Source organism: Mya arenaria, chromosome 15 (assembly GCF_026914265.1).
Source record: "Mya arenaria isolate MELC-2E11 chromosome 15, ASM2691426v1".
NCBI lineage: Eukaryota > Metazoa > Mollusca > Bivalvia > Myida > Myidae > Mya > Mya arenaria.
In genome coordinates, this window is record NC_069136.1 from 48882889 (window position 1) to 48903999 (window position 21111).

General features: G+C 35.0%; 3 protein-coding genes across 3 annotated transcripts; all 3 read left to right on the forward strand.

The window, feature by feature from the left end:
- Window positions 1-924: 924 nt before the first annotated feature.
- LOC128219756 (transforming growth factor-beta-induced protein ig-h3-like) lies at window positions 925-3966 on the forward strand. Its single transcript, XM_052927715.1, has 5 exons — window positions 925-1201; window positions 1638-1867; window positions 2200-2356; window positions 3241-3486; window positions 3848-3966. The coding sequence occupies exons 1-5, from the start codon at window positions 1060-1062 to the stop codon at window positions 3964-3966; spliced, it is 894 nt and encodes a 297-aa protein (XP_052783675.1). The 5' UTR covers window positions 925-1059.
- A 1183-nt stretch (window positions 3967-5149) lies between these two features.
- LOC128219445 (fibropellin-3-like) lies at window positions 5150-13381 on the forward strand. Its single transcript, XM_052927255.1, has 4 exons — window positions 5150-5702; window positions 5865-5918; window positions 12217-12349; window positions 13189-13381. The coding sequence occupies exons 1-4, from the start codon at window positions 5150-5152 to the stop codon at window positions 13379-13381; spliced, it is 933 nt and encodes a 310-aa protein (XP_052783215.1).
- Window positions 13382-17606: 4225 nt separating this feature from the next.
- Window positions 17607-20693, forward strand: LOC128219755 (transforming growth factor-beta-induced protein ig-h3-like). Its single transcript, XM_052927714.1, has 5 exons — window positions 17607-17883; window positions 18320-18549; window positions 18882-19038; window positions 19919-20164; window positions 20524-20693. The coding sequence occupies exons 1-5, from the start codon at window positions 17742-17744 to the stop codon at window positions 20640-20642; spliced, it is 894 nt and encodes a 297-aa protein (XP_052783674.1). The 5' UTR covers window positions 17607-17741; the 3' UTR covers window positions 20643-20693.
- The last annotated feature ends 418 nt before the right edge of the window (window positions 20694-21111 follow it).

Sequence of the window (21111 nt, forward strand, 5' to 3'; positions counted from 1 at the left end):
AGGCTAAGATAAAGTACGCTTCAGCCCTTTAAAGAAACGGTACGTACGTACATGTAATGTAAACAAATATTAAAGGGACTCGTCCATGTTACAGAGGGTCAGACAATTATTCAAGAATGCGTCAGGAAATGTTCCATTTTGCCGAAAAGCGTTAGTAAAGCTTTTGACTTTAGACTTGAATTCATAACCCAAAATGGTATCTGTCAGTTGAAAGTTGGTATTTATTCGTATAAGACAGTCAAACAACTCAAATTGGAAAACAATGTTGCCTACATAAACAAATGAGCCATTTCCTTTAAAAAGTCCCACACTGATATGAACTTAAGCCGAAGATCACTCGCACTTATATGAATACACGTGAACAGCCTTGAACCCACATTCCAGTGCTGTCTTGACATCGGTCGGTTCAACAGTATTGTTATCTTCATGTCCTAGATAGGTTATGTCTGCGAACTTAAAGAGACTCGCTCACGCGTTTTATGTGCAGAAATTGAACAATAATAATTGAGTGTTAAATGTGAGTAAATGCTTGTTTCAGTGATTAAACACTGTATACCGTTAAAAACCAGATCGTATTTGTTAAAAAGGTGTTTAAAATGTCACAGAAAATGCTATATTTTGCAGAAAAGTGTTTGAAACGCTATTTTAGACTGTTTTATTTTTTTTTACCTTGGATTTACAAAAGACTCTTAACACAATAATCTGCTATTTGCTGTTTAGTGTAAAATATGTAAAATGGCTTAGTTTCATCAAAGTTTTAAAAAAAACTCGATGCAAACATAAAGCACGTGAACGTGTCCCTTTAAGGAATGCTACATACAAAGATAGCTCCATGCACTTCAGTAATTATATAATTTTTCGAAGAGGTCATAACGTTATGCCAATGTTAATAAATACCTGTGCCGCGTGAGTACCAATGATTCTCCAAATTCACATGTGCACAAACGTGTTGCCAGCACAACGATATGGTATAAAACGCTGGTCACTTTACTATGAAACCAGTGTGCCAAGTAGGTTTTGAAGTTCACGGATATCCCATCTTAAACTAACATACACAAAATGATAGCGCGGTTGATTCTAGTCGGCCTTGCAGCATGTGTGTACGGGGAGACGATACCGGAACTTGCGACAAGACTCGGTGCCACAGAGTTGGTAAAACTAGTTACAGATGCAGGACTTGCAGGGACGCTTTCCGGTGCAGGTATTAGAAGTTGTTTTTATCTAATGCATACAAAATTGCATTTAAAGGAATCGCTAATGCATGCCATACTATTTCCACTCAATAACTTAACTATATTTGTGAAGTATGTATCAAAATTTGAATTGACATATGAGTTGGAACAATGCGAAATTTATTGCAATGTTAGCTCACATGAACCAGTTTACAGGGGCGGATCCAGAATCCGACGTTAAAGGGGGCGTACCTAAGGGGCGTAAAATTTTGACTTGCGAGCCTCCCTCAGAACTGAAATATATTTTGTTTAATGTGTTGGAAAGGGGCTTTGGGGTAATCCCCCATAAAATAATTAACGATTTTTTGTCCGATATGGTGCATTTTGGTCGAAAACATGGACGCTCCCCCCCCCCGTAATGGATGCGCTAGTGGTTTAATGTTAAATCGTCTTCCACTTATCCAGGCCCTTTCACGGTATTCGGACCAACCAACGCTGCGTTCTCCAAACTCCCTAAGAACATCCTGGAGCGTCTCATGCGTGACAAGAAGCTGTTGGCGGATGTTCTCAAGTATCACGTGGTCTCAGGCAATGTCTACTCCTCCCAGCTCAGCAACGAACTGACCGCGCCTAGCCTGTTGACGATGAATGGGAAGGCATTGGATATCCGCTTTAACATCTATAACAACGGACAGGTGGTGCTTTTTTATTGGTTGCCAAGTTAATTCTGTACCTTTGGTCATTCGTGTTTTATTTTTGCCGTTTTAAAGTGATACTGTTATTCAAAATCAATACAGACACATGTATAATAAAAAACAATAGGACTGATATATCTTCAATTACCTACTGAAAATGCTTTCATGGAAAATATTAATTACTGATAACAAGATTGTAACCATGTATTTAATAGCGGAAAGCGCAAAAATATTAAATGATTGGTGAATGCTAAAAGATTTACCGTGGTCTACTTTAGCCTTCATTTGCAATAAATGACATGCATATATTTACATATGTTAAACTAATTCAGCTGATCACTGCCGATGGGAGCCCAGTTGTGTTGCCTAACCAGAACGCCTCTAACGGAGTGATCCACGTCGTCGACCGTGTCATGTTCCCAATTCCGTTCGAAGACATCCCCACGGAGGTCACCAAACAAAGTGCTCGCTTCTCTACCCTTCTTACAGGTGAGTAGAAAGGGTATAATGAGTCTGATATTTCTTTTGAGAAGTGAGTTGTTTGGATATAATATATTGTATCAGGAGCGGATCCAGGGGCTGTATTTACTAACTTCTTCAGTCTGAGTTTGACACTCGGGCTCAGAAAACTTGAATTCTTGTTTCAAAATGTCTGTTACATTGTATGTAACTAATTTCGGCCAAAGGTGTGTGCCTGATTGTGGGATAGAGTATTTGTAACAGATACACCACCTTTGACCATATTGTCTCCTGTAATGACAATTTTACTACATAATTAAAATTTAGCTTTTTTGAGTCTGAGTAACAAGCTCTTACTCAGAACGTATGTGAATACAGGGCCTGGATTTGGCGTCAGAAGTGCAAAATTATAGGTGCGCAACTATGGACATGCCTCCGTTAGAATCGAACTGTGGTATAAATGGAGGATAGAAGGATTTGGGTGGGGCTATGTTAAGTCTAATATGATTCTGGTGTATTATTCTGGTTCTATTCTTTTTTCTCCGATATTGACATGCAACGGATCACTTGGATACTTGTAACATGTGCAACAGTTTCATTCTTACATAGGTCAGATAACCCGCTGGTGTATTTTTCCACACTTTAAAAAAATCAGACTGTCGTTCATTGTTAATCTTTTGTTATGCATAACTAGCAGTTTAAACTACGGGTCTCAAAGTCTGATAAAATATTTTTTGTAACTCTTTAATTCGCAAAGTGTTTAGTGGTACATATACTTGCTGTAAAATATGATGTATGGATAATTAATGATTTGACCGTGGAAAAAGGTAACACGAACATAAATCTGGAACTAAACATAGTATTTTTGTATTTGTACACTACCTTTCAATAGGTTCGTTTGTACGTATTTACAGCTGTTAAGGCAGCAAACCTAGTAAGCACACTGGCTGGAGGCCCCTTCACACTCTTTGCTCCAACAAACGCCGCTTTTGCCAAGATACCAGCTGACGTATTGAACAAACTGTTGGCTAACGTAACGGCACTCACTGACGTTTTGACATACCACGTTGTCAGTGGCACGTACTGGAGCGCCAGTCTGTCCAATGGGATGATGCCCAAAACGGTCGAAGGAAAGGCTGTCAACATTAAAATTGATGGAGGTAAGTGATATCAACCTAAGAACAATACGCAGAGTTTACCAATATACGGAGCTCATTCCTGGTGGTTCTATTGCTTAAACCATATCAACAACTATGTGTCTTCATTGTTGTGAATGTAGATTCAAATTGCGATCAAACTGGATGAAATCATTATGATTTTATTAACTTGTTGTACCCAAACTGTATATAGCCACACCATGTGCTGAAATCTGTTAACAATTTATAGAATGACAACTGGTACCTGGTTAATTGTATATTTCAAATCTGAATTACTTTACTCTCATACATTTTTTACCTTTATTATTATAAATTTGCTTAAAATACCGAACTATTCAAGTGTACTCATGATATTCCTTTCCAGGCAAGGTGATGGTGAATGACGCTACAGTAGAAGAAGCCGACCTCGCCGTCACAAATGGCGTCATCCACGTCATCGATACCGTCCTTCTCCCGCCCGCGTTTGACCCCAGCATTTACTAGTTTGCATTTACAAAATTATGATTAATGACTATATTTTGTTTATATAATATTGTGTCGTTTTGTTTATAGTTTAAAATTCAAAATAAATTGAAAAACACTCGAAATTGACTTCTCTTTAGAAAATAAAATAATAAGGAACGTTTGTTATAATTCATTGAGAGAGAGTAGCGTCGTGAAAATTGCTGTTTTTGAGTTTAAGTTTCTGCTTCAATTTCCAACATTGGTTCCTAGTTGCATTATATAAGGATTATAAGTATCTTCCATGGCCGAGAGTGTAAGATAGGTTCATTCCGACCCGAGCGTAGGGTGTTTTGCGGAAATAAGGTTTACCGAGTTTCCGGAAAACGACCTGCGCGAGAGTTGGGATGCACCTATCTTACACGAGCGGCTATGGTAGATGCCTTTTCTCCCACCTCAGTTAAACAAAATTAAGTAAAAATGTAATTTTACTGGAACTCTTTTGTGCGTAGTAAAAATAAGTGCATACGGATATGTGATAATTCGTGGTTGTCATGGACATGCGCGCAGTGATTCAGATTGAAATGTTTATAGTCAAATCGGTCTTTAAATAGTTCTTAGGTGAGTGAAGCATTATTTCTTGAAAGGTGTGTGGAAATTGTTTTATGGTGACATTTGAAGCGAGAAATAATTAATTGGCATGCTAAATATTGCCACAAGACAAGGTTTCCTTGCTGCTACAGACGACAGTCTTCAACAAGGGAGGTAATGACAATGTGATGACCATTAAAAAGGAGTTCCATACGGGTATTTTATCTTCACACGTGGGCAAGATAAGAATTTCTAGCATGGTTAAATTATTGGATCTACTTATCTGAGGTGGGAGAATAGTACTGCTGAAGATGCAGAACGGACACAGCAATTAGTTGCATACACCACATTGTAATAATAGACAAATGTAGTTGTCCTTGACCTTGGATCAACAGAACTGAGTGTTTAACGCGACCCATTGTTTTAAAGGGGCTGTTTCACGTATGATAAAATAGCGAAAAAAAAAAGAAAATTGTCGAAAACTAACATAAATTGGCATCGATGTGTACAATGCATTGAAACTTACTAACTGAAGTACCACATAGTTTACAATTAATTTAGGTTTAGCAGTTATTTCGTATTTTTCATTAAAAAAGATAACCCTTCTGAACATAACGGTACTTGTATCGACGGAATGAATAATTACACGTGCACATGTATCCCAGGATATTCAGGACTCAACTGTGAAAACAACACAGACGAATGCGAATCTAATCCTTGTGAACATAACGGTACTTGTAACGACGGAATGAATAATTACACGTGCACATGTACCCCGGGATATTCAGGACTCAACTGTGAAAAAGACACAGACGAATGCGAATCTAACCCTTGTGAACATAACGGTACTTGTATCGACGGAATGAATAATTACACGTGCACATGTACCCCGGGATATTCAGGACTCAACTGTGAAAACAACACAGACGAATGCGAATCTAACCCTTGTGAACATAACGGTACTTGTATCGACGGAATGAATAATTACACGTGCACATGTATACCGGGATATTCAGGACTCAACTGTGAAAACGACACGAACGAATGCGAATCTAATCCTTGTGAACATAACGGTACTTGTATCGACGGAATGAATAATTACACGTGCACATGTATCCCGGGATATTCAGGACTCAACTGTGAAAACAACACAGACGAATGCGAATCTAACCCTTGTGAACATAACGGTACTTGTGTCGACGGAATGAATAATTACACGTGCACATGTATCCCGGGATATTCAGGACTCAACTGTGAAAACGACACGAACGAATGCGAATTTAAACCTTGTCACAATAATGGTTCATGTTTAGATGATATGTTCAGTTATAGTTGCATTTGTATACCAGGTTATTACGGAGAGCATTGTGAGAAAGAAGTAGATGTGTGCCAATCTTCACCCTGTATGTACAACGGCACATGCATCAATCTTGTGAATAATTACACGTGTTTGTGCCCATCCGGATTTGACGGTAGAAATTGCAATCATAATATAAATGAATGTGCGCACCATCCTTGCTCATATTTTAGTCTATGTCACGATGGGATAAATGGGTACACATGCGCATGTGATCCGGGATATACAGGGAGGCATTGTGAAATTATTGTAAACCGGATAGTTGAAAAGTCTATAGGACCCCTTTGTACTGAAAAGCAATGCAATGGTAATGTATGTCTTCATGGCGAAATACTTGATCGAAGATTTTCCGAAGAAGAGATGAAATGTTTATGCCATCTTGGTTGGGAAGGTGATAGATGTGAGAAAGACACAGACGAATGTTTGGCCTTGCCTTGCAATGATTCTCGCGTGTGTAGCAACACCCCTGGAAGCTTCTGGTGCCTGGAGTACGGTAATGCCTCATTCATTTCCCTAAATGTAAGATTGACGGATTTTGGCCAAAACAAAATTGTGTTTGCGGGCTATATAAACATGAAAATAATATATTTCATTCGTTAAAAAACAGGGAAAGGCGAAACTGTTTTCACAATATAATTAAATTTCATCATCATAATAACTACAACTACAACAGTGTCGTGGTGTATATAAAACGACACCACACTCACACGAAATATATTTTTAACACCTTTTTTCAGTCTCCCAAACTGACACACGTACACACAAGATCATAAGAAATGCGTTGCTTTATGCAACATGGCTCAACAAAAAAACTTTGTTTGTAATTTCTTTTTCGATTTTAGGTAAATTAAATATAAAACAAATGCATTTTCTAAAGAAAAATGCAGTTATTCCTTTTACAGAGAATTAAATATGTTTAACTTGTCTTGTTTGTCTTCTTTATAATTTTTTTAGCAGGACCTCCCGTCACCCTAGTGCAGTAAATCGGTATCTGCATATAGAAATAGAAACTGATATTGAGTTCTTAAATGAAGGTGACGCCACTATAAGACTATTATAAAACGGCCGTATCTTATTTCTCGAAACTTCTTTAACTTAGGCTAAAGCATGTAATTTTAATAAGCCCAAATCCATACTTAAAAATACATTTTTATAAATGAAATGTCGTCACCCAGATGATTTCTATTTATAGTCTGGAAAGTCTTTAAAACGAAAATATTACACAATTTTTAGAAAAAGGCTTAGCTTAAACCTGTATTAAGGGACTGAATACGTTTCGAGAAATTTGAGCCAGTATCTTTATTCTTAGCTAACACATACATATTCAGCTCAATAAAACACAGATATATGCACACTGTTCAAAACATGACATATATGTGTCTGAATTGATTGGAAGACAAGTATGCATGCGTCTTCTCAATGATGGTGTATCTTTGTTCATGATTGCAAAAAGTAGATCGGGTAAAGTAGAGGTTCGGTTACATTTATTTTTACTAGAAGGTAACTCATTAAGTGGGAAAAAATTAAATATCATTATAATTATGCTTTCAAATTCTTGTAGGGTTGATTTGATTCTGCGATGATCTGGATGAACATTTAAGGAATGAATTGCGGGCTTGATGTCATTATCGGGGTATGAACGCAATTGGGCTGGTCAAAGTGTGTGGAGTCCGAAGGACTCCACGAGTACTATGAGCAGCCCAATTGCGTTCATATCCCCGACACTGACATCAAGCCCGCAATTCATTACTTATATTTACACCAATAGTTCATTATTTCATTCAAGAATTGTTAAAAAAAACTTAATTTCATTTAAAAAAAACTTTCAGTAACCCATTTCTTTTTTTTATTAATATCTATACAACAGCAATATCAATACAAAACACGGTTCATCAGATACACAGGATATTTTCAAATATCATATGACTTAATGTTTCATCTATGTTAAATAAGCTTATTTCTTGTCACACCTTGCCATGTTATATATTGAATTGCTGAGCTAAAATTTTAATGTTTTTGTTTATATAAAAAAGGGGGAGGGGGGTAAAAAGGGGGTTTCTGAGAGACATACTGGTATTTCATGTTTGGTTGTTGTTGTTTGTTTTATTTTTCATGATAAGAAATTCCACTTATGTAAATGAATATCTAATTTATTTTTCATGACGGCTATTTCGTGTTCGATATGTATACGTATTTGCAAGTACCTTTCAAAGTTACGAAAGTTTGGTATTGCTTGTCGGTATTTTGAACAGAAAATGAAATATTTCATCAATAGAATCATAAATTTTGTGCTGCTATATTTACTACGTGTAGATGTGTTTACTCCAAATAAAACTGTTAATAGATTAAGTTCAACAAGTATACTCTTAGTCTGGAGATAGGTCTTTAGTTTTTTCCAAAGATCTTGTATTATGGTGCATTCCCAAAACATGTGGCTAATTGTTTCTTCATTGCTTCAGCACAAGTCACATTGGCTCGAGTTGGATATTTTGCATTTGAACAAATATATGTTTGTAGGTATGATTCTATTAATTATTTTAAACTGAAATGCTTGTATACATGTATCAATTGTAGCTATGTAAGGCATTATGTAGATTTCCTTCCAATTTAATTCTTTATGAAAAAGATTTTCCCATTTTTGTTTGTGCTTTAATTCTATATTGCTGTTTATAATCTGTGTACTATAGAGAAATTTTGATATGTTTTTTTTAGATTTTATTTCATCAAGCATCGACGTATATTCTACTGGAATTGTTATACTCGAAGATTTCAGATCATTCTTCATATATTGTGGTATATTATTAGTCAGTTGTAAATATTTAAAAAAATCACCATTAGGAATTTGGTAAAGAAATTGCATGTTATCAAATGAGTAGAATTTCTTTTCCCTAAAGTCGAAAATGTGTTCGAGGTATATTATTCCCTTGTTATGCCATTCATTATAATATAAGATTTTATTATTGCATTTTATAGATGAATTGTTCCAGATCAATATTTGTTTGTTTCCTCTTAAGTATATTCCACGAGTACAGAATATTATGAGTGAATACGTTATGGCCACATATGCCTTTAATTTGATTTTCTTCAAGTTTACAATCAAGTATAAAACTCCCACCGTTCTTTTCTAATACCTTGTTAACAAATATTTTCCATTTACCTAGATTATTTTTATCAATGAGTCTTTTTTACAGCTTGCTTTAATAGCATGTAAGAAGTATCTAACATTTGGAAGGTTAAGTACACCGTTTTCCCTGGAGCAATATATTTGTTCTCGTTTGATTTTATCAGGTTTATTATCCCAAATAAAGGTAAACATACATTTTGTGATATCGTCTATCATTTGATCCGGTGGATTTGGTAGCACAGTGAAAGGGAAAACTAATTTTGGAAGAGCGAATGTTTAAAATACAGAGACCTTTCCAAGCAGGGTTAACTTTCTGTGTTGCCACTGTTTTAGACATTTTTTGAATTCTTGTATTTTAGGTATAATATTATTGGTTAAAAATATTTTAAAAATTATTGTTTGTAAATGTGATTCCTAGAGTTTTTGCTGACCATGTAAAACGACTTCTATCACTGAGTTTTATTTTCTTTCCTTTTAAAATTCGGCCTTGAAGTACTACTGTTTTGGAATAGTTAAGTTTTAAGCCTGACGGCATACCAAACTCGTAAATTGAATGTATTAACTTCTTGTATGACGATTCATTTCCATTGTTGAAGAATGTAGCATCGTCTGCAAAAAGAGTTTGTTTTATTTGAGTGTTTTTAACTGTAATCCCTTCAATTTCTGGGCAATAATCAATGTAATTTGACAGTATTTCGATACACATTAGAAACAAAAAAGAAGACAATGGACATTCTTGTCGTACTCCGCGTTCTGTTTCAAAACTTTCTGACAGATGACCATTATTAAGAATAATTCCTCTGATATCATTATAAAATAATTTTACCCAGTTAATAAGTTCATTTCCAAAATTGAATTTTTAAGACATCTTATTATGAATTCGTTATCAATGCTGTCAAAAGCAAGCCTTCTCAAAATCCACAAATATCAGAAGTCCTGGTTTGTTTGTGTTGTTCAAATGTTCAATTTCTTCTTGCATAAGTCTTATGTTTTCACCAATGTATCTCCCTTTGATAAAACCGGTTTGATTGGGTGATATAATTGCATTTTTTTTATTCTATTTGCAATTGCTTTTGTTGCATTTTTATAGTCTATATTGAGAAGACTTATTGGACGCCAATTTGAAAGTAATTCAAGATCTTTGCCTGGCTTAGGTATTAGAGAAATAAGGCCTTGTTTTTGCAGTTCAGTAAGTGATTGAGTTTCGAAGGAAAAGTTTATAGATTTTACGAAATGCATTTTTAATACATCCCAAAATACATAATAAAATTCGACTGTTAGCCCATCTGAACCAGGACTTCTGTTTAAATTAATATCTTTTAATGCATCTGTGCATTCGGATTCAGTTAACAAACCTTCACATTTTAGTTTTTCTTCATTGTTTAATGATTTTAGAGGAGCATCAAAAACGTTTATTTCACTATTGCTTTGCGTCTGTTTTTTTGTATAACTTTTCATAAAAGTGTCGTTGTTCGGTTAAAATATCTTTTATATCAGTTAATATGGTTTGGTTTGCTTTAAGTTTTGTAATCGTTTTTGGTTCATAGTGACGTTTTTCAAGATTTGCAAAAAAATTACTATTTGTTTCACTGTGTTCTACATATTGTGCTTTTGACCTCAGTATCATGCCATTATTTTTTTCTGTTGTAATAATATCTTATTCCTGATGAAGCAACATTATTTCTTCATCATCACTGTAATTGTTATTTGAGCGTGCGTTTTCTTGAATTTTTTGAATTTTTTCAATAAGTTCATTTTCTTTTTTTTTCTTTTTCTTTTTTAATGTAAGTGGAGTATTTAATAGAAATGTTTCTAATGGTTCCTTTGATTAATTCCCAAAGAGTATTGGGGTTATAGTTAATTTGTACGGTTTCCATAATTGCAGTTTTTATTTGGTTTTGGTACTCTGTGTGATTGATGATATTATTGTTTATCTTAAAGTAACCTGGTCCTCTCTTTTGCTCTAGTGCGTTAAGGGTGAGTACTACAGTCGAATGGTCTGTTTTATATCCTGACTTGATGCCACATTAAGGTATTGTATTACGAAGATATTCGGAAATAATGAAATAGTCTAGACGAGAGTAAATAATAGGCCTAGTATTTGAATGCCAAGTGTACTGGCGCAAGTCTGGATTATTTTCGCGCCAAATATCAATCAAATTACAGTTTAAAATCATTTTATTTAATGTTGATTGACATTTTCTATTTGTATCTGTCCTTCCATTTTTCTTGTCGATAGAAGGATTAAGTACTGTGTTGAAATCCCCGCCTATTACTATATTTCGTTCATTATTGGTAGCCACATTAACCCATTCCTACCCCATTCTGTAAATAGAACGACCCGGAAGCATTTTTTAATGACGTCACAATATCGCGGGAAAAGATCAACCACTTGAAATCACTTTTAAACGTAAAATTCAAACAGTTATGGCAACTTCACATTTAAAATTTAAAAAACTAACACTTTCTAAAATGTTGATTTATATTTTACGGGACCTTCTGACACAATACAAACAATAACAAGATAAATATTTTTCATGTATATTGTTATGCAATGAATTGCGATCCGAACATATCCGAAGATGTAGCGTTCATCGATTGATGAACGCAATTGCGGAAATGACGTTCATTTAAGGAATGGAAGTTGAGGTGTAAATATTATAAAATGGCAAAATATAAAGTAGTAATGTAACATACTTTGACCGGTAGAGAGAATGAGAATTCTGAAGCGAATGTTTACCATTTCAGTTCCTTCCACTTGCTTTATTTAGCATACACTTACAGTCTAACCCCGTTGGCTCGAACTCGCTTGGTTCGTATTCCTTGTTGGCTCGTACTAGATGTAATCGACCGATCTCTTTAAATTTAATGTAAACATTTCCGCTTGGCTCGAGTTTTTCGAGGATCGAGGTATTTTCGCCGGTCCCTGGGAGTTCGAGCCAACGAGGTTCGACTGTATTTTTATTTAATTGGGTCAGAATAATTCCACGTTAATGTAAACATCGAAAAAAACATATTGATGTAGTAGTATGTTTCACAATGTAGAAAAAAAACTCGTAGTAAACGTGCATATGTTGTATTCTAAACAATGTAAGACGGTTTGCTCAGCTTGATAGAATAGTTGTTAAATAACGGGTCGGTACTTTCATTGACATTATTTAACTCGAAAAAAATATCATTCTCACGATAAGTTTTTTTGTTTATTTTTTCATTGATCCAGTTTCATCTGAGAACACATTGCTGGAAGAACAAATTGAAGAAATCAGAACATCATACCCACTTTTATTGAACAAGACAAATGGTTTGCAGTGTGGTTCAGTTCAGATGGCTCTTGAACGCACTGAAGATTCTGGGTATGTCATGGTTTTCATGTCCTTAAAAAATAGCAAAAGTTTCTTTGATTTGGCTGAAAAGTCTTTAATCTGTAATGAGATAATTTGGGTTGAAAGAAGACATTATTTATTGTTGAAAATATGTTAATGGTTGTTTTAGGGAGGAGATTTAAGGATGTTATTGCAACGATGTTAAAAGTTGTTTGGGAGGACGTCTATGTTGTTGAAAAGATATAAATAGTAATTCTTGTATTTCTTTATTTCTTTCTTTCTTTCTTTCTTTCTTTCTTTCTTTCTTTCTTTCTTTCTTTCTTTCTTTCTTTCTTTCTTTCTTATTTATTTATTTATTTAATTAATTAATTAATTAATTAATTAATTAATTAATTTATTTATTTATTTATTTATTTATTTATTTATTTATTTATTTATTTATTTATTTATTTATTTTTTATTCATTCATCCATCCGTCCGTCCGTCCGTCCGTCCGTCCGTCCGTCCGTCCATCCATCCATCCATCCATCCATCCATCCATTCATTCATTCATTCATTCATTCATTCATTCATTCATTCATTCATTCATTCATTCATTCATTCATTCATTCATTCATTCATCATATAATGAAAAGATTTTAGTAGGTGTTTTGCAGGCAAGTCGAAAGATGTTGTTGAGAAGGTGTTAGTAGTTGTTCTAGGGAGAGGTCGACAGGATGTTGCTGAAACGATGTTGAATTGTGTTGTATTTACTCTTTTTGAAAGTAAATAAATGAAAATCTTACACAATAAAGATTAGTTTAAATAAAATAAGAAATTAATGAATGACTTGTTGTGATGATTTATCAAGTCCTTCGCGTTACTTACAGAAGTTTGAGAGTCGGCATCGTGTGTGATGATAAGCCCTTGTCTAAAGATGAACTAGAGAGACTATTTGCTACTTTACCGTTAACAGAAGTGCTGCGTAAGGATACAGACGTCGGAACAAAGAACACAGCTTCTTCTTGGGAGGTTCGCTTTTTATCACATTTTGTTGCATTCAAATTCAATTTAAATGACTAATCATCTTCCTCGATAATTTACGTCACTTTTTATTTGTTTTAAATGTATGCACGTGGTAGCTAGGGTTGAATGACTCCTAAAATGTAAAGTTTATTTTTACCACCTGTTATGTTTGTGAAAATGATACCTCTTACACAAATATCACATTTAACATCTGATTTAAAACTTCGTTTCTTTAAACGTTTGAAATGTAAATAAAATAAATAAAATGTTAACTTATAAATAATGTTTTCTTTTTTCCAGAAGGTTTTAGGTTTGATGGACAAATACAAGATTGCATTGTCCGGTATTGGGCTTGGTCTTTTAATTGCTCTTTGTGGTATGGTAGTGAGCATCTGTATTTTGTGCGGGTAAGAATACTATAATTCGATTTTAAACGGACAAATACCTACAAAGACCAGGGGCAGTATTCATAAATGTTCTTAAGGCATATCCTAACTTAGGTAAATTTCTTAAAATTTTCAAAATCAAATGAAAATAAATGTATAAGTGTTTTTAACATTAAAATATGTTGTTGTTTTTTCAATAAGGTCAATAGAAATAATGTAATTCTAATCTTATTTTTTATTTTTTTATGACTAAAGAGATATTACAATTAGGAAAGTGACTTAAGTTAAGAAATGACTTTAGATATGAATACCGCCCCTGAGCTGTTAGTTAAAAAACATTTTTGCCCTCCTAATGGCAGGCAGTTAGTCATTTCGCATTGAATGTCTATGAAATTTAAGGTTACGACCCACATCCCTTCCGAGTAGTAGATTTGTGGGTATTGTTATTGACGGATTATAAATGATGTTATAGGAGTTGATGGGTTATAGTATCCAGTAAAAAATGTTTGCGTCTTCCATTAGTTAAATGCATAATATAGAGTTATTCATTTGGGCTGTGCAAATTTAATAGAAAGCTGCTAACAGGCCAATTAACGTGGTAACCAATAGATTTATAATAATTATAACATGGCCATTTTCTTTGCAACTTTCAAGCATTTTTTATTAATCATTGTAATATAAGAAATATGTTTTGAAAGATGTCCACGACTGTGGTCATTCTGGTGAACTTGACCTTTCAGCTGTTGATAGGGGTGTACAATATGAATCTATAGACCATGACCAAAATCAAAATAAATAAGGGTCATTTGAAGGACATGACCAACCTCCCTACCAAATCTGGGGACCATATACCTAATCGTATTCAAGAAATCAATTGGGCAAGTTGCTTGTGTCAAGGTCACCTCGTCTGTGACCTTTAACCTACTGACTTCAAAGTCAATAGGGGTTCATTTGCTGGTCATGACCAACCTCCGTACCAAGGGCTAGTTGTAGAGCTGATTACTCAAGTTATCAATCGGACAAGATTTTGTCTACCGACCGACGGACCGAACGACACGTGCAAACAAAAACAACTGAAATTATGATGTATACTTGTACCTCACTGTTACCTAGATTAAGCTCAGTTTGACTTGTTCTGAATCAAAAGTAGGCATGTCCTTAAACGGTGCATATCTTTCAAATTGTTCATTATTATTTGTTCTAGATGTTTCGACGGAAAAAATAAAGTTATCGAGAAGGAACCAGTAGAACTTCCTGATGAAATTAATTCAAAACAGCACAAACGAAAATATAGCAAACTCAACAGAGCGTCTAATGATGCATGCGACAGAAACAGAACTTCACAGAAACAATTGCGACATCGGGAAGAGCTGCAAGAATTACGTCATGTACCACGTGATAAGGATGACGTCATGTATATGCAAAGACCTGTTGCTGCTATCAGTGATGATCCGAAATATAGCAATAAGTCATCAAGTTCAAGAGAGAGACAGCATTGTATAGAATATACCAATCCCTTGTTTAAATACTAAACAAATGTCGGGTAAAATAATTGACGCCAGACTGACAGTATTATTGTATCGCTAACATGTAATCAAACATTGACTAACGTTACATACTTTAATATATGTTGTTAGCTTCGTTTGCATCATGTGTAATAGTGCCTTATATACTTCTAGTTTATCATACCAGGTATAAACTTGACAATGCTTATACAATTATTCGATAATTCGAAGTGGTAGATTCTAATGCTTTTAAGCATAAAATATTATCCATTTAAAACAAAAATAATCATTGTACGCATGCATCCGTTTACATACCTAGCTATTTGTGTTATTAATAAACAGATTAACTGCATGTTAATTGCAAGAAATGCTCAAACACGAAAAAAGTTTTTTAATCGCTTTTTGTCTCAGTATTATATTACAAGCCTTTCAATTGTATCCGAAACCAATTACAAAAAAGAAATTGATGTATGTTCTGTATCGAAGGATTGTTTTCTACTGAAATGTTATGATATGTTGTATATGCCTAACGTTTAAAGATACAATCTTACTCCCAAATAAGATGTACCACAATTTATTCAATTGTTTTAATTTACTGAAAAAGATATATACATATCGTAAACAATGGTTCTTATGAAGGATACCGCGTTTAATTTGAATAAAAGGTGCAGAAAACAAATTATTTCTACCTTATGATTTAGTAGTTGATCACAGTTAATCTTTAAGGACACACAAGTCATTTAATATTTGTGCGTTTTCAGCTATTAAATACATGGTTACAATCGTCTTATCAGTAATTAATATTTTCTATAAATGCATTATTTAGTAAGTTGTTTAAAGTTTATCAATCAAAATAGATGTTTGTTATACACATGTATGTATTGATTTTAGATAAGAGTGTAACTTGAATTATTTTAATTAATACCCTCATTACCTAAACTCCTGATTTGTAACAAGACTTATTTCTATTTATTTTCATAAAAATCAAGAATAAATTCAGGTTTGTTTGTGTATCTATCCATATTTTATACATGCTTTTATTATCATTTCCTTTTATGTTAATTTTCATCAGGTCACTTAATCCGAATTTGACTTGTTATTAATGAATGTTCCTTTTCTAATTTACGAAAATCAATTTCGATATAAAATAATGGCACGGATATAAACTATAATACCAACATTTCTCGAATAGACAAATTATGCTTCCGAAACGTAACCGTTACAAAACGTTTCATGTATTTTTGGTACCGAATGGGTGTTATGTATATAAGGACGGTGGCCTTAATTCTGATAAGCCAAACAGTTGACTCAAATCATGCCATGTTAAGTAATATTTGACGTGGCAAACGTAGCAAAGTCATCGAGGTACATATCGATTTGTTAAGGATCTAGTTATTATTACCAGTGATCACAACAACAAAATTGCTTATATAAGCACGTTCTAGATTAATTTCCAATCCTTTCTCCAAGGCTAAGATAAAGTACGCTTCAGCCCTTTAAAGAAACGGTACGTACGTACATGTAATGTAAACAAATATTAAAGGGACTCGTCCATGTTACAGAGGGTCAGACAATTATTCAAGAATGCGTCAGGAAATGTTCCATTTTGCCGAAAAGCGTTAGTAAACCTTTTGACTTTAGACTTGAATTCATAACCCAAAATGGTATCTGTCAGTTGAAAGTTGGTATTTATTCGTATAAGACAGTCAAACAACTCAAATTGGAAAACAATGTTGCCTACATAAACAAATGAGCCATTTCCTTTAAAAAGTCCCACACTGATATGAACTTAAGCCGAAGATCACTCGCACTTATATGAATACACGTGAACAGCCTTGAACCCACATTCCAGTGCTGTCTTGACATCGGTCGGTTCAACAGTATTGTTATCTTCATGTCCTAGATAGGTTATGTCTGCGAACTTAAAGAGACTCGCTCACGCGTTTTATGTGCAGAAATTGAACAATAATAATTGAGTGTTAAATGTGAGTAAATGCTTGTTTCAGTGATTAAACACTGTATACCGTTAAAAACCAGATCGTATTTGTTAAAAAGGTGTTTAAAATGTCACAGAAAATGCTATATTTTGCAGAAAAGTGTTTGAAACGTTATTTTAGACTGTTTTATTTTTTTTTACCTTGGATTTACAAAAGACTCTTAACACAATAATCTGCTATTTGCTGTTTAGTGTAAAATATGTAAAATGGCTTAGTTTCATCAAAGTTTTAAATAAACTCGATGCAAACATAAAGCACGTGAACGTGTCCCTTTAAGGAATGCTACATACAAAGATAGCTCCATGCACTTCAGTAATTATATAATTTTTCGAAGAGGTCATAACGTTATGCCAATGTTAATAAATACCTGTGCCGCGTGAGTACCAATGATTCTCCAAATTCACATGTGCACAAACGTGTTGCCAGCACAACGATATGGTATAAAACGCTGGTCACTTTACTATGAAACCAGTGTGCCAAGTAGGTTTTGAAGTTCACGGATATCCCATCTTAAACTAACATACACAAAATGATAGCGCGGTTGATTCTAGTCGGCCTTGCAGCATGTGTGTACGGGGAGACGATACCGGAACTTGCGACAAGACTCGGTGCCACAGAGTTGGTAAAACTAGTTACAGATGCAGGACTTGCAGGGACGCTTTCCGGTGCAGGTATTAGAAGTTGTTTTTATCTAATGCATAAAAAATTGCAGTTAAAGGAATCGCTAATGCATGCCATACTATTTCCCCTCAATAACTTAACTATATTTGTGAAGTATGTATCAAAATTTGAATTGACATATGAGTTGGAACAATGCGAAATTTATTGCAATGTTAGCTCACATGAACCAGTTTACAGGGGCGGATCCAGAATCCGACGTTAAAGGGGGCGTACCTAAGGGGCGTAAAATTTTGACTTGCGAGCCTCCCTCAGAACTGAAATATATTTTGTTTAATGTGTTGGAAAGGGGCTTTGGGGTAATCCCCCATAAAATAATTAACGATTTTTTGTCCGATATGGTGCATTTTGGTCGAAAACATGGACGCTCCCCCCCCCCGTAATGGATGCGCTAGTGGTTTAATGTTAAATCGTCTTCCACTTATCCAGGCCCTTTCACGGTATTCGGACCAACCAACGCTGCATTCTCCAAACTCCCTAAGAATATCCTGGAGCGTCTCATGCGTGACAAGAAGCTGTTGGCGGATGTTCTCAAGTATCACGTGGTCTCAGGCAATGTCTACTCCTCCCAGCTCAGCAACGAACTGACCGCGCCTAGCCTGTTGACGATGAATGGGAAGGCATTGGATATCCGCTTTAACATCTATAACAACGGACAGGTGGTGCTTTTTTATTGGTTGCCAAGTTAATTCTGTACCTTTGGTCATTCGTGTTTTATTTTTGCCGTTTTAAAGTGATACTGTTATTCAAAATCAATAAAGACACATGTATAATAAAAAACAATAGGACTGATATATCTTCAATTACCTACTGAAAATGCTTTCATGGAAAATATTAATTACTGATAACAAGATTGTAACCATTTATTTAATAGCGGAAAGCGCAAAAATATTAAATGATTGGTGAATGCTAAAAGATTTACCGTGGTCTACTTTAGCCTTCATTTGCAATAAATGACATGCATATATTTACATATGTTAAACTAATTCAGCTGATCACTGCCGATGGGAGCCCAGTTGTGTTGCCTAACCAGAACGCCTCTAACGGAGTGATCCACGTCGTCGACCGTGTCATGTTCCCAATTCCGTTCGAAGACATCCCCACGGAGGTCACCAAACAAAGTGCTCGCTTCTCTACCCTTCTTACAGGTGAGTAGAAAGGGGATAACGAGTCTGATATTTCTTTTGAGAAGTGAGTTGTTTGGATATAATATATTGTATCAGGAGCGGATCCAGGGGCTGTATTTACTAACTTCTTCAGTCTGAGTTTGACATTCGGGCTCAGAAAACTTGAATTCTTGTTTCAAAATGTCTTTTACATTGTATGTAACTAATTTCGGCCAAAGGTGTGTGCCTGATTGTGGGATAGAGTATTTGTAACAGATACACCACCTTCGACCATAATGTCTCCTGTAATGACAATTTTACTACAGAATTAAAATTTAGCTTTTTTGAGTCTGAGTTACAAGCTCTTACTCAGAACGTATGTGAATACAGGGCCTGGATTTGGCGTCAGAAGTGCAAAATTATAGGTGCGCAACTATGGACATGCCTCCGTTAGAATCGAACTGTGGTATAAATGGAGGATAGAAGGATTTGGGTGGGGCTATGTTAAGTCTAATATGATTCTGGTGTATTATTTTGGTTCTATTCTTTTTTCTCCGATATTGACATGCAACGGATCACTTGGATACTTGTAACATGTGCAACAGTTTCATTCTTACATAGGTCAGATAACCCGCTGGTGTATTTTTCCACATTCCAAATCAGACTGTCGTTCATTGTTAATCTTTTGTTATGCATAACTAGCAGTTTAAACTACGGGTCTCAAAGTCTGATAAAATATTTTTTGTAACTCTTTAATTCGCAAAGTGTTTAGTGGTACATATACTTGCTGTAAAATATGATGTATGGATAATTAATGATTTGACCGTGGAAAAAGGTAACACGAACATAAATCTGGAACTAAACATAGTATTTTTGTATTTGTACACTACCTTTCAATAGGTTCGTTTGTACGTATTTACAGCTGTGAAGGCAGCAAACCTAGTAAGCACACTGGCTGGAGGCCCCTTCACACTCTTTGCTCCAACAAACGCCGCTTTTGCCAAGATACCAGCTGACGTATTGAACAAACTGTTGGCTAACGTAACGGCACTCACTGACGTTTTGACATACCACGTTGTCAGTGGCACGTACTGGAGCGCCAGTCTGTCCAATGGGATGATGCCCAAAACGGTCGAGGGAAAGGCTGTCAACATTAAAATTGATGGAGGTAAGTGATATCTACCTAACAATACGCAGAGTTTACCAATATACGGAGCTCATTCCTGGTGGTTCTATTGCTTAAACCATATCAACAACTATGTGTCTTCATTGTTGTGAATGTAGATTCAAATTGCGATCAAACTGGATGAAATCATTATGATTTTATTAACTTGTTGTACCCAAACTGTATATAGCCACACCATGTGCTGAAATCTGTTAACAATTTATAGAATGACAACTGGTACCTGGTTAATTGTAAATTTCAAATCTGAATTACTTTACTCTCATACTCTTTTTTACCTTTATTATTATGAATTTGCTTAAAATACCGAACTATTCAAGTGTAATCATGATATTCCTTTCCAGGCAAGGTGATGGTTAATGACGCTACAGTAGAAGAAGCCGACCTCGCCGTCACAAATGGCGTCATCCACGTCATCGATACCGTCCTTCTCCCGCCCGCGTTTGACCCCAGCATTTACTAGTTTGCATTTACAAAATTATGTTTAATATCTATATTTTGTTCACATAATATTGTGTCGTTTTGTTTATAGTTTGAAATTCAAAATAAATTGAAAAACACTCGAAATTGACTTCTCTTTAGAAAATAAAATAATTAAGAACGTTTCTTATAATTCATTGAGAGAGTAGCGTCGTGAAAATTGCTGTTTTTGAGTTTAAGTTTCTGCTTCAATTTCCAACATTGGTTCCTAGTTGCATTATATAAGGATTATAAGTATCTTCCATGGCCGAGAGTGTAAGAAAGGTTCATTCCGACCCGAGCGTAGGGTGTTTTGCGGAAATAAGGTTTACCGAGTTTCCGCAAAACAACCTGCGCGAGAGTTGGGATGAACCTATCTTACACGAGCGGCTATGGTAGATGCCTTTTCTTCCACCTCAGTTAAACAAAATTAAGTAAAAATGTATTTTTTACTGGGACTCTTTTGTGCATAG

Coding starts and splice junctions, on each gene's coding strand:
- LOC128219756 (XM_052927715.1), top strand. CDS start 1,060: ATGATAGCGCGGTTGATTCTAGTCGGCCTTGCAGCATGTGTGTACGGG. Junction 1,868..2,199: donor ACATCTATAACAACGGACAG/GTGGTGCTTTTT, acceptor AAACTAATTCAG/CTGATCACTGCCGATGGGAG. Junction 2,357..3,240: donor CTTCTCTACCCTTCTTACAG/GTGAGTAGAAAG, acceptor ACGTATTTACAG/CTGTTAAGGCAGCAAACCTA.
- LOC128219445 (XM_052927255.1), top strand. CDS start 5,150: ATGAATAATTACACGTGCACATGTATCCCAGGATATTCAGGACTCAAC. Junction 5,703..5,864: donor TAACCCTTGTGAACATAACG/GTACTTGTGTCG, acceptor TTTGTATACCAG/GTTATTACGGAGAGCATTGT. Junction 12,350..13,188: donor GAACGCACTGAAGATTCTGG/GTATGTCATGGT, acceptor CGTTACTTACAG/AAGTTTGAGAGTCGGCATCG.
- LOC128219755 (XM_052927714.1), top strand. CDS start 17,742: ATGATAGCGCGGTTGATTCTAGTCGGCCTTGCAGCATGTGTGTACGGG. Junction 17,884..18,319: donor AGGGACGCTTTCCGGTGCAG/GTATTAGAAGTT, acceptor CCACTTATCCAG/GCCCTTTCACGGTATTCGGA. Junction 18,550..18,881: donor ACATCTATAACAACGGACAG/GTGGTGCTTTTT, acceptor AAACTAATTCAG/CTGATCACTGCCGATGGGAG.